The 12,439-nt window shown below is 51.0% G+C and overlaps 1 protein-coding gene, 1 long non-coding RNA gene and 1 other non-coding gene across 4 annotated transcripts in view; 2 read left to right on the top strand and 1 right to left on the bottom strand.

Moving 5' to 3' along the window:
* Positions 1-1,136: 1,136 nt before the first annotated feature.
* LOC123603467 lies at positions 1,137-4,526 on the bottom strand. Of its 2 annotated transcripts, none has more exons than XR_006714898.1 (3): positions 3,494-4,526; positions 1,785-2,226; positions 1,137-1,340 (listed from the first exon to the last, which is right to left on the bottom strand). It is a non-coding gene; the product is annotated as an uncharacterized LOC123603467 (long non-coding RNA). The 2 variants fall into 2 exon arrangements; XR_006714897.1 differs by lacking the exon at positions 3,494-4,526 and adding an exon at positions 2,789-2,897.
* The window catches only part of ACSF2 (acyl-CoA synthetase family member 2), a 34,601-nt gene continuing 24,683 nt past the window's right edge, over positions 2,522-12,439 (top strand). Inside the window, exon 1 of the mRNA XM_045488433.1 lies at positions 2,522-2,957. Within this exon, the coding sequence (XP_045344389.1) occupies positions 2,830-2,957 (128 nt within the window). The 5' untranslated portion in view covers positions 2,522-2,829. The remainder of the gene's footprint in view (positions 2,958-12,439) is intronic.
* Positions 10,165-10,250, top strand: TRNAQ-UUG. Its single transcript has one exon. It is a non-coding gene; the product is annotated as a tRNA-Gln (tRNA).

Here is a 12,439-nt window from a genome sequence, read left to right as displayed (position 1 = left end):
TGAGGAACTGAGTTGGTTGCAGGGACTGGATGGCAATATGCCCTGCTCACCACTCCCTCAAAGAGACCCAAGAATTCTGGTCAACAGACTCAGGGGCTCCCTCATTAGGCCCTAGCATTTTCTTTCCTCCCAACCGTTCTCCCCTTTTATAGAACCAGTGCCTACCACATCTTTCAAGGTTTTGCAGAGATGAAAAACAATTCCTCCTGCTAAAAAAAGGTTTGCAACACTGAACACAGAGGAAAGTCTCAGAGTGTAGACAACAGGAGGAAGGAGAGGATAGAGAGAGAAAGTAACAATCGCTGAAAAAGGGTCAAGTGCTAGGTCTGTGCCACCACACCCAATCCTTACCCCAACCCTCTGCATGAGGCTGGTGTTATCTCCAGGTTTTTTTTAAGTTTTGAGAGAGAGAGAGAGAGAGAGAGAGAGAGAGAGAGAACAAGTGGGGGGTGGGGGGTGGGCAGAGATAGGGAGAGAGAGAATCCCAGGCAGACTCCGTGCTGACGGTGCAGAGCCCGATATGGGGCTTGAACTCACGAATCATGAGATCATGAGATCATGAATCACTCACGAATCACTGAGCTGAAGTCGGACGCTTAACCGACTAAGCCACTCAAGTGCCCCGTCCCCATTTTATTATATTATTTATGTTGAAAGAGAGCGCATGCACAAGAGTGCAAGCAGGGGAGGGCCAGAGAGGGAGAGAGAGAGAGAGAGAGAGAATCCCAAGCAGGCTGTGTACTGTCAGCGTGGAGCCAGAGCCGGATGCGGGACTCAACTGGGAGCCCAACTTGGGGCTCAACGCAGAGCTCAACCTCACCACCCTGGGATCATGACCTGAGCCGAAATCAAGAATCAGACGTTTAACTGACTGAGCCACCCAGGTGCCCCTATTATCTTAATTTTAGACATAACGACTTGAGGCCCGGAGAGGCCCTGTGACTTGTCCAAAGCCACCAAGTGAGTACAGGCTGAGCCCTGGCCTGCACTCACTGTGCTCACCTTGACCTTGGGCAAGTAGCGGAACCTCCCTGGGGCTCGGTTTCTTTTTCCTTTCTTCTATTTTTGTAAAGATTTTATTTGTAAGCAATCTCTGCTCCCAGTGTGGGGCTCGAACTTACAGCCCCAAGATCAAGAGTCACGTGCGTTAGTAACTGAGCCAGCCAGGCGTCTTTCAGTTTCTTCATCCATAACACCAGAGACATATTCCAAGGCATGTCTGTTCCTTGCGGGGTGATTGTGAAGGGAGATAATGCCTCTTAAGAGTAGGGATTGAGGAAGGTATCCTGAAATCGGTGACTGTTATTCCATGGCACTCGTGTCCGGGAAGTCAGAAAAGCCTGCGGATGGAGACCTGAGGCTGAAGCAAAGTTCGAGGAGGAACCCATCCTTCTCTTGCCCCAGGGCTACCCTCAAACTAGCAAGGTAACTACCAGGACCACACAGCCAGTGACTGGCAGAGCTGATACCCTGGACTTGGGCTGTGCCCCGGGGCACTCCGTCCCTGGGCCAGGCTGTCGGAGTCGGAGAGTTAGTGTCATTAGAAAGGTGTGTCCTTGCCAGCTCAACTGGTCGTAATTTCTCTGCTCGCCTGTCTTCCTGCCCCATCCCCACACACTCTGAAGTGTGGAGACCGTCCCCCAGGAGCCAGGGTTTCGGGAGGATCTGAGGCCACTCCCATCATGAGGACGGATGCAGCATAGACTCCTCAGGACCTCAGTCAGAGGCCAAGTCCCCAGATAAGGGCAAAGATCTTCTCAGGCCAGGCCCCACCCCTCACTAACCTTTCTGCTTGGCCCAGATTGTCACTGCTTCCTCTGGGGCAGGAGCGGGGAGGTCACCCTGCCAGGGCCTTTCCCCCATTGCTGTCCTCCTCCTCTGGAGAAAGGGTCAAGACAGTGTGGACCTGGCACTTGTGCCACTCGGGTGCCCGGTGCCGCCTTTCCCAGTCAGGACCGGAGATGGAACAGGTGCGGTGGGCTGAACCTCTGTCCACTGCTGCTTTCCATTCACGCCTCGGACAGGGCACGGAATGGGGCCCTGGGCCCGAGCTGGGGTTGGCAGATGGCGGTGAGAAGCCCAGGTTTCAATCCCTGACGCCACCTTACACGGTGCACTGCGAGCCGGGGCGGAGGGAGTCGAGGCAGAGGCCCAGGGTGGGAGGCTGCCCGTGGGAGAAGGGGGTACCAACTGGTGTCCGTTCTGAAGCTGACTTCTGGCTTCCACCTGGAGTCGACCGAGAGGGGGATCGCCCACGGCACCCTTTGTCTGGGCCACTTCCCTCCCCCCCCCCCCCCCCAGCAACCCACCCCCGGGAGCCCTCTGCTCCAGCTGGCACGCCTCGGGGCGCTTCTCGGAGGCGCCTCTGGCTCGCACCCCGGAGGGGAGCTGGCAGCCTATGACCCGCTCTCTAAACCGGGCTGGGGCGGGGTGGGGGCACGGACGCGTCCGGGCCTCGCCGCCCGGCCCACACTCGCGCCCCGCGGGCTCCCCCTCTACAAAATCAACAAGCTCTTGAGCCCCCAAACTTAGGCCCCCGGTGGTCGGCAGGGGAGCCTGGCCTCGGGCTGTGGCCGGGGCCTTGGGATCCGCAGGGAAACCCGGGCACGTCTTCGAGGTGGGCGGGGAGGGCCGCGGGTCCGAGGGGAAGGTGGCCCCGCGCGCCGCAGCTTCCTCCACGCCTCGCCCCGCCCCCCGCCCCGGCGGGACCGAGTCCTCCGCGCCCCATAGGCAGAGGCGACCCTCCCCGCCTCCCCGCCCGCTCCGCGCTCGCCCCGCCTCGGCTCACTTTAAAAGTTTCCTGGGGCCGGGACGCGGGCGCAGAGAGCCATGGCCATCTACCCCTGGGGGCTGCGCCTCGGGAGGCTGTGCGCCGGGAGCCCGGGGGTGCCGGGGACCCGGGCCGTCCTCGCCCGGGCATGGCAGGAAGCGAGACTGCAGGGCGCCCGCCCGCTCAGGTACTCGGCCCCTGGGGGGAGGGGGGAGGGGGGGCTGGGGGAGAAGGGGGTGGCAGGGGCCCCCGGGAGGGAGGGAGATTGGGGGTTCCTGCAGGGCTTTTCTGGGGGGCCGAGCCCACCCCAGCTGGCAGGCCCGCGGCTGGGCTGCCGCACCTCTGGATGGCACCCGCTGGGGAGCAGGTAGCCCGCGCTCAGCGCCTGGGCAACAGGAAATGCTGGCCTGGCCCGCGCAGACCCGGGCTGCTGCGGCTGGTGGCTGCCAGCGACCCTGCACTGACTCTGAGTTCTGGTCCAGGACTCTAGGTTGTTTCCGTTCGTGAGCACAGAGGGCCAGGCGTGTGGGCCTTTGGCGATCTAGCCTGAGAAGGAGGGGCAGGGGCAAGGCTCTGTCTTCAGAACGCTGTCTCCGAGCTGGACCCCCTTCAGGGATAAACTTGGGCGGGGGGGGGGGGGGGGGGGGGGGCTTTGGGACCGCTATGCTCAGCCGCGTCCCCACTCCTCCTGCGGTGCTGACAAACATCGGTTTCGCACCTTACCGCCTCCTGGGCCTGTCTGCTCATGTCCTCCGTGCAAAGGTGGGATGGGGACTGGCAGGTTCCCACTCCTAGTGGCTCCGCTGCCTCCAAAGCCGTGTAGGAATTCGTGCCATTTTCCGGTAAGATCGAAGTTTGAGCGCGCGTTGGCTGCTTAAGCAGAGCTGGGCTCCAACTGATGTTATCGGTGGTGGTTGTCTTCAGCACCCAGAAGCGGGAGGCCTGGGCGCCACCGAGCCTGCCCTGCCTCCCAGAAGGGCCAAGAATTAAGTTGGGGGAAGAAGAGGGAAGAGAACAGTGGGACTTCTCCTCTGAGAGAACTGTTTGCTTCACAAAAATCGGATGGGGGCGGAGGGGATTGGAAGGAGAGGCAAATTCCTCTTTGGGCTGAAACTTCGAGATCAAAACCTCTCCCACTTGCTGGTTCCGACAACTAGAAAGCACGCCATGCTCTAAGATGGCTATGCCTAGTTTTCCAGGAAAACCCGGTGGCTCAAGGCTGCTCGGTAGATGGGATTGTGAGGAAAACAGCTGGGTTTTCTCACCGTGCCTCCCTAGGCAAATTCTGTCATCGACACCCCTAGCCTCCAAGCCCCACCTCTGGACTCCTGGGTGCCCTCTTAGGATGTGAGGACCCTATGGAAAGTTACCCCCCAAAGTGTACATGTTTCATGATGCTAAATCAGGCCACTTCTGCTCACATGGCAACATTGCTGACCTTTGATGTTTTTATGTGTAAACAAAGCAGGACCCTTACCTGGTCCAGGCCTACCATCTCAGGGTAGGGGCACCAGGCCTCAGAGAAATTCTGACCCTGCTCCTGGAGGAGATCCCTTTGTCCAGAGAGAGAAGGTTTCCTAAGCATTTGGTTTAATTCCTTCCCATCCCTTCCCCCCCCCCCCTCGTTTTCTGTTGACTATGATGATTTGGCCTAAGTTCACTCCCACTTTCCCCTAAAGAAACCCTCAGGAGTCTCAAGCATTCAATAGATATTGCCGAGTACATACGTCATGCCATGTCAAGCACCTGGTGGGCGCTGTGGATATAGAAGCCAAAAAAAAAAAAACCCCGACTTCCAGGAATGTGCAGTTTAGTGGGGGAAAAGCTAAGTCAGGTGATCACTACTCAGTGTTCCGGTGTAATGATATGTGGAAAGCTCCTGGAGTTCTGTTCTTTGCTCTTCCTAGTTACACATAAAACCTGCTCTTCTGCTGTCCACCCACCACCCACCCAGGCCTATTACTTATCAGATCCCCAGCTTTGCCTGTCAGGAAAGAGCAAGAACTTTGAAGCCAGACTGCCTTGGGTTACAGTCCTGGCTCCTTCACCTACTCACTGCGTGACCTTGAGTGCGTTACCTAACCTCTGAGCCTGGTGAGTTTGTCGTTAATGCTACCGGTCCGGTCCCCGAGACCTTCAAATGATGTCTGGGTAGGAATTCCAACTGACTTAAAAGTGGCAGGGCGGGGGGGATCAGTGACCTCTTTCTTGCACCTGCTTCTTCCTTCTGCCAGTTGCCAAGATGGTAGTCTCTGCCCAGCCACAAGTCCAGCCCTTGGATCTCCAGACCGCTCCCTGTCCATCAAAATCAGGGTTGTTCAGAGCCTTTTTCCCCAGAAGGAAAGAGGAAGCAGTCCATTGCTCTCCGGATCTCCTGAACCACCAGCTCCTTCCCCTTGTCCACACATCCCCTTCCCCTGAGGAAAATGGATGGGCTAGTCTGGGGCTTCAGGGAGCCTTGGAGGGAAGGTTCCTTGATGAACCTGAGATGAGCAGGTTTCCTCCAGACAGACCTCTAAAGCTGGCCTGGGGTTGCCTGTGGGGCAGTTGCATCTGGGGGCACTCGGAGCTGAGAAAAGCAGAAAGAACATTGACTTACGCCTTTCAGAATCGGGAACGATGTTCGGAGTCGGGGCCGCAGTGACTTGATGCTGGTAGTAGGGCAGAGGGGTACGTGAGCTTCATGGACTACCCTCTAGGGGGATGGCTGTTATCAGGTGGGACCAGTAACAGCAACTATAAAATGCCATCCCTATATGAGGCATCCCTATATATTAAGTCAGGAAGTGTTTTGGTTGGAAACCATAATGGTTGAAAAAATTAGACTCTTCCCATAGTTCCCCAAAGATGATTAACAAGTGATCTAGTAATGATTTCCCTACACATTCCACTGGGGATCCTCCATTCTAAATGTAACAATAGAAAATAAACTACGAACTTGGACGTTGTAACCAGTGAGTGGTACACATCAGCTTTGGTTACCCTTTTGGGCCTGGCATGCAGTAGAGGGAGGTGCTGTCTACTGTGGAAGGTGCAGAGAGAGTATAGAGATGAACTTGTTTTCACTGAGTTCTTTTTGCCTAAAAGGGATCTACAGGGGAAGACCATAGACCCCCCTGATTCAAGGCAGAAAGGGTGCTGTTCCTTGGAAGATGCCGATCAAAGCAGGAAACAATCTGATTGGTGGGAACGGGACCGAGGAAGCCTTGCTGGCGAGGCTGAAGTTTGAAATTGATCCCTCCGGCGATAGGGCTGTAGTTCGAAGCATGAAGCCTATATACTCACGTGAAATCTTGCCTGTGCTTGAACTCTTTTGAATCCTGGGTATGCACCTCTCCTAACACCCCCCACATTTCTATAGGCAGAAACTTTGAAGCCAGGCATATCTGGGTTCAAAGGAACCATTTTAGCTGGTTGCTTTGGGACGAAGTTGAACTTGATCTTTCTCATGTGTAAATAATATTGTCTGAGAGTTAAAGAAGGTCACGTGAAGAAAATTCTTGGGGCACCTGGGTGGCTCAGTTGGCTGAGCGTCCAACTCTTGATTTCGGCTCAGGTCATGATCTTGAGGTCCATGGGTTTGAGCCCCGAGTTGAGCTCTGTGCTGAGTGTGAGAAGCCTGTTTGGGATTCTCTCTCTCTTCCTCTCTCCCTCTGCCCCCGCCCCCTCCCTCTCTTTCTCTTTCTCTCAAAATAAATTTAAAAACTTAAAAAAAAAAAAAAAAAGAAGAGAAAATTCTTTTTTTTTTTTTAATTTTTTTTTTTTTTCAACGTTTATTTATTTTTGGGACAGAGAGAGACAGAGCATGAACGGGGGAGGGTCAGAGAGAGAGGGAGACACAGAATCGGAAACAGGCTCCAGGCTCTGAGCCGTCAGCCCAGAGCCCGACGCGGGGCTCGAACTCACGGACCGCGAGATCGTGACCTGGCTGAAGTCGGACGCTTAACCGACTGTGCCACCCAGGCGCCCCAAAAGAAGAGAAAATTCTTAACTCACACCCTGATGCTAAAGACATCTTCAACCCTTGCACTGATGAGCTATTATACAAGTAGTGTGCTTGGTAACAGTGGGTTAGTGCATTCCTATAATGATCTCAAGGCCCACAGTTCCACAGTTTAGTAACTGTCTGAAGAGTTAAGAGGGAGACAGTTCTGGTAGGGCAACTGCCTAAACCAAGCTGGGCTGCTCGGGGTATATAACAGGCCCATGCTCACACTTTCTGTGTGTGTGGGGGGGGGGGGGGAGGGGGAGGGGGAGGGGCAGGAGGGGTGTCATATATTGAGCAAACCAAAGTACAGTACAGGATGTAATTTCATGTCTTGAGTAGGCCTTGCTAGGGGAGTGTCCTAATAAATGACAAGTACCAATAATTCTGCCAGGTGCCTCTCCCTACATAAATAAACAAGTTGTGTCTCCAGCTCACAAATCCTGTTTTGCGGACCTTGCTGGCGTGAGTGTGTGTGTTTCTCAGTTTGGGAGTTCGATGACAGGAAAGCAGGTCCCAGCCCTGTCACTTCCAACTCAGTATCGTGTTGGACAAGCCACGCCATCTCCCTGCACCTTGTTTGTAAAATAGGCCACTTGGACAAGAAGCACTCTACATTTCTGGAGACATTCTGTGATTCCTAAGGAGGCTCGGCTTTGAGCCCAGTCCCCTAATTCAAGAGGGCTGTGGGTGAAGTGGGAACCCTAGTGAATTCCTCCTAACCTCCTGACACTCTGTGACTCGCTCTGGTCCTCCAAGTGAACAGAAAACATTGAGGGTTTTGTTAGATATCTAAGGTCGTAAGCTCACCTCGTCTGTACCTCGGCGACCCCATCAAGGAGCAAGTGTTCTGAATCAGCCCCCACTCTGTACAAGTGACCCAGGGGAAGACTTACAGTACGAATGCCTCACATACAGTACGTAAGCTTCGCAGACTTACAGCATGAAGCCGAGAATGTCAGGCTTTCAGAAACACCTTCTTGGGTTTGCTAGAGTCAAATAATAACTTCCTGCCTGTTTCTATATACGTGTAAACACACACGTGCCAGTAGTTTTAGTCAAGATGCTAAAAACGGAAGCTTCCACCAATACAGGGTATCTTGCTCACATCTTTTTTTTTTAACGTTTATTTATTTTTGAGACAGAGAGAGACAGAGCATGAACGGGGGAGGGTCAGAGAGAGGGAGACACGGAATCTGAAACAGGCTCCAGGCTCTGAGCTGTCAGCACAGAGCCCGACGCGGGGCTCGAACTCCCGAGCTGTGAGATTGTCACCTGAGCCGAAGTTGGACGTTCAGCCGACTGAGCCACCCAGGCGCCCCTGCCACTCCGGAGTTCTTTGTAGTCTGTGTCCTTTGTAAGCTGTAGACCCCTTCGGGAAGGTTCTATTGGGTGGCGGAAAAATCAGGAAGCTTTGTGGTATAATTAGAATGCACAAACTTTGTACAGTTTGACGCACTTTAACAAATGTGTGTATATACTCAACCCCCCAAGATACAGGACTTGCCTATCACTTTAACCAGTGCTCTTCAATCGATATATGAGCCCCATGTGGACTTTTAAATTTTCTAGTAGCCATATCAACAAGATAATGAGAAATATGTGACATTAATTTTAATGGTGTACTTTCTGTAACTTAGTATAGCCAAAATGTCATTTCAGCAGGTAACCAACCTTTTAAAACTTTCTCATAAAATGTTTTACCTTTTTTTAAAAAGAAAGTCTTTCAAATCTGTTGTATATTAAACATTTTTTTTTAATGTTTATTTATTTTTTGAGAGACAGAGCACGAGCAGGGGAGCGGCAGAGAGAGAGAGGGGACACAGACTCTGAAGCAGGCTCCAGGCTCTGAGCTGTCAGCACAGAGCCCGACGCGGGGCTCGAACCCATGAACTGTGAGGTCATGACCTGAGCCACTCAGGTGCCCCTCAATCTGATGTATACTTAACACTTACAGAACACCTTCATTCAGACTAGCCACGTTTTTTTTTTTAATTTTTTTTTTTAACGTTTATTTATTTTTGAGACAGAGAGAGACAGAGCATGAACGGGGGAGGGTCAGAGAGAGAGGGAGACACAGAATCTGAAACAGGCTCCAGGCTCTGAGCGGTCAGCACAGAGCCCGACGCGGGGCTCGAACTCACGGACCGCGAGATCATGACCTGAGCCGAAGTCGGCCGCTCAACCGACTGAGCCACCCAGGCGCCCCGAGACTAGCCACATTTTAAGTGTTCCACAGCCACATGTGACTAGCAGTTACCGTATAGACAGCATAGCTCTAGAACTTTGTCTCTGCTCATTTCCAGTCAATCTCCTTCCCTCACCAGAGGCTACCACTGTTCTGATTTCTAATCTCCGTAGGTTAATTTGGCCTATTCTTGAATCTTAGAGTATATGCTCCTGTGTCTGCCTTCTTTTGCTCAAAAACCAAGGGGGTGCTTTTGGGAGGAGGGACCTGTTAACCTTGACAAAAAATCTTGAAAATGTGTGTATTATGCATTAAACAGCTTAAATAGTTAGCTTTCCTTGATAACCCTAGGGAAACAGACATGATCTCATCTGCCCTATATTTTACCTCTTGGGTGTGACAACAGAAAGGCAAACTGAGAAATGGGGCCTCAGATGTGTCAAGGGGCCGTCCCAGCAGAGAGTGGTGGGGACACTGTGGCTTCTGGACCTACTGAACTGGGTAGCCTGGTTATACCTTGTGGTCCCCAACATTATGTAATCTAAGTTAACCTTTTTATTTTGAGATAATTATACATTCACATGCAATTGTAAAAAATAGTGCAAATGGGGGCACCGGGGTGGCTCAGTCGGTTAAGTGTCTGACTTCGGCTCAGGTCATGATCTCGCGGTCCGTGAGTTCGAGCCCCGCGTCGGGCTCTGTGCTGACAGCTCAGAGCCTGGAGCCTGCTTCGGATTCTGTGTCTCCCTCTCTCTCTGCCCTTCCCATGCTCATGCTCTGTCTCCATCTCTGTCTGTCAATAATAAATAAACATTAAAAAAAAAAAAAAAGAAAAAGGAAATAGTGCAAACAGATCCCATATACCCTTTAGTCAGTTTCCCCTAATTGTAACCTTTTGCAAAGCTAGCACGGTATCACAGCCAGGATACTGACATTGATATAGTCAAGATACAGAACATTTCCATCTGCACAAGGATCTTTTCATAGCCACACCCAATTCTCTTCCACTTCCAGCCCCTGCTTAATCTCTAGCAATCTGGTATTGGTTCTCAATTTACGTGATTGTGTAATTTCAAGGTATTATGTAGATAGAGTTATACCATATGCTACCTTTTGATACTGATTTTTTCACTCCACATAATCCTCTGGAGATTCATCCAGGTTTCTTTGCGTACCAATAGTTCCTTTCTTTGTATTGCTAAAGAGTAGTCCTTAAGGGGCGCCCGGTTGGCTCAGTGGGTTGAGCATCTGACTTTGGCTCAGATCGTGATTGCACAGGTTCGTGAGTTTGAGCCCCACATCGGGCTCTCTGCTCTCAGCCCAGAGCCCGCTTCAGATCCTCTGTCCCTCTCTCTTTTTGCACCGCCCCCCACTTGCACGCCCGCATGGTCGCTCTCTCTCTCTCTCAAAAATCAATAAAACATTAAAAAAGAAGAACATTCCTTGATATGAATGTTACAGTTGGCTTACCCACTCACCACTGAAAGACATTTGGATTGTTTCCAGTTTTTTCAAATAAGGCTGCTATAAGCATTTGTGTACAGATTTTTGGGTGAACATAAACCTTTGTTTCTCTGGGAGTAGAATTCTTTACCTGGGATAATTGCCCCTAATGTGTAATTGCTGGCTCGTATGGTAGTTGCATGTTTGGTTTTAAAGAAACTGTCTGTTTTCCAGGATGCCCATTACCATTTAATGATGCCACCAACCGTGTGTGAGTGATCAGCATCCTCGCCAGCATTTGCTATGGTCACTATTGTTTATTTTTGCCATTCTGATATGTATGCCATGATATGGCAGCTCTAATATGAATTTCCTTAATGGCCAATGATGTCGAATATCTTTCCATGTGCTTTATTTGCCATTTGTATGTCTTCTTTGGCAAAATGTCTCTCTGTGTCTTTTGCCCATTTTGTAGTTGGATTATTTTTAACCATTGAGTTTTCAGTATGCCTTATGTATTCTAGATACTTGTTCTTTGTCAGATACGTGTTTCGTGAATATTTTCTCCCACCCTGGAGCTCATCTTTTTATCTTTTTTTTTTTTTTACGTTTGTTTATTTTTGAGAAACAGAGTGAGACAAAGTGTGAGCGGGGGAGGGGCAGAGAGAGAAGGAGACACAGAATCCGAAGCAGGCTCCAGGTTCTGAGCAAGATGTCAACACAGAGCCTGATGCGGGGCTTGAACCCACGAACTGTGAGATCATGACCTGAGCCGAAGTCGGATGCTCAACCGACTGAGCCACCCAGGCGCCCCTCATCTTTTTATCTTCTTTTTTTTATGTTTATTTATTAATTTTGAGAGAGAGAGAGAGTGAGAGGGTGCATGAGAGGGGCAGAGAGAGAGGGAGAGAGAGAGTATCCCAAGCAGGCTCCACACTGTCAGCAGAGAGCCTAACGTGGGGCTCGATCGCACAAACCATGAGATCATGACCTGAGCCAAAATCAAGAGTCGGATGCTTGAGCCACCCAGGCGCCCCCTCATCTTTCCATCTTAACCAAAATTTAATTTTGATGGGGCCCAGTTATCAATTTGATGGGTCATGCTTGTGGTATCGAGCCTATAAACTTTTTGCCTAGCCCTAGATCCTGAAGATTTTCTTCCATGTTTTTTAAGTTTTATGTTTTACATGTAAGACTGATTTAGTCTGGGGTTTGTTTTTTTTTTTTTTTTTCCCTAAGAGACTTAAGTAAAAATTCCTTTTTTTTTCTTTCTTGCCGAGACTCTTTTTTCACATCAGTCATTCTGTGCTATCAATTAAGAAAACGACCATTCAGTCGTGCTCTTGTTTGGGTTTTGTCACAGCAGCACTGTCCTTTTCTTGAACAAAGCTGTATGTTGTCGCTGTCGTAAATGTGTCGCCCATCTATGCAGATACATGAAAACTAGAACTTTATTTCAGGGTGAAACAGCTATTACAGGCTCCACGTTGTCCCCTCCTGCCCAGGCATCTGCTGTCTCTACTCCCATATCGAGTGCCACTCCCAGGTCAACCAGCAGCCTGGTGTCTTTGTACAACTTAGGGGGAGGACGGGACACAGCCCCATGATGGGATCAGTGTGTAGTCCAGGGGCATGAATCTTGGGGTCATATCCAAGCGGGATAGGAGAAGAGGAGAATCTGCCTCTTCTCTGCCACGAACTAGGAGGCATGCTGGCACTTTTAGCTACAACTGTGCCTCCCACAAGAGTGAGTGTGTTGACTGAGGACTGAGGCTTGCCTGTGAGTACGGCACGTGAACTTCATGCACAGACCGGGGCTCTTTCTCTTTCATTAACGTTGGTCTTACCCTGGCCCTTCACATGACAGGGCCGGTGCGTCTCACGCCTTCCACGCCAGGAAGTTGCTCAGTCTTTTGAACGTTTTAGGTGCCCCTTCTTGGGAGTTTATCAACCTCTGGTATTCTCCTTCTTGAATATTTCATATAGAAAAAAAAAAAATTAACCACGATCACAAGCTAAAATAAGAAACACCTGTGTACCTACCACTCCAAAT

This window comes from Leopardus geoffroyi, chromosome E1 (assembly GCF_018350155.1).
Source record: "Leopardus geoffroyi isolate Oge1 chromosome E1, O.geoffroyi_Oge1_pat1.0, whole genome shotgun sequence".
Classification (NCBI taxonomy): Eukaryota; Metazoa; Chordata; class Mammalia; order Carnivora; family Felidae; genus Leopardus; species Leopardus geoffroyi.
The sequence above is the reverse complement of the archived record's forward strand: the minus strand, read 5'-3'. Positions and strand labels throughout refer to the sequence as shown.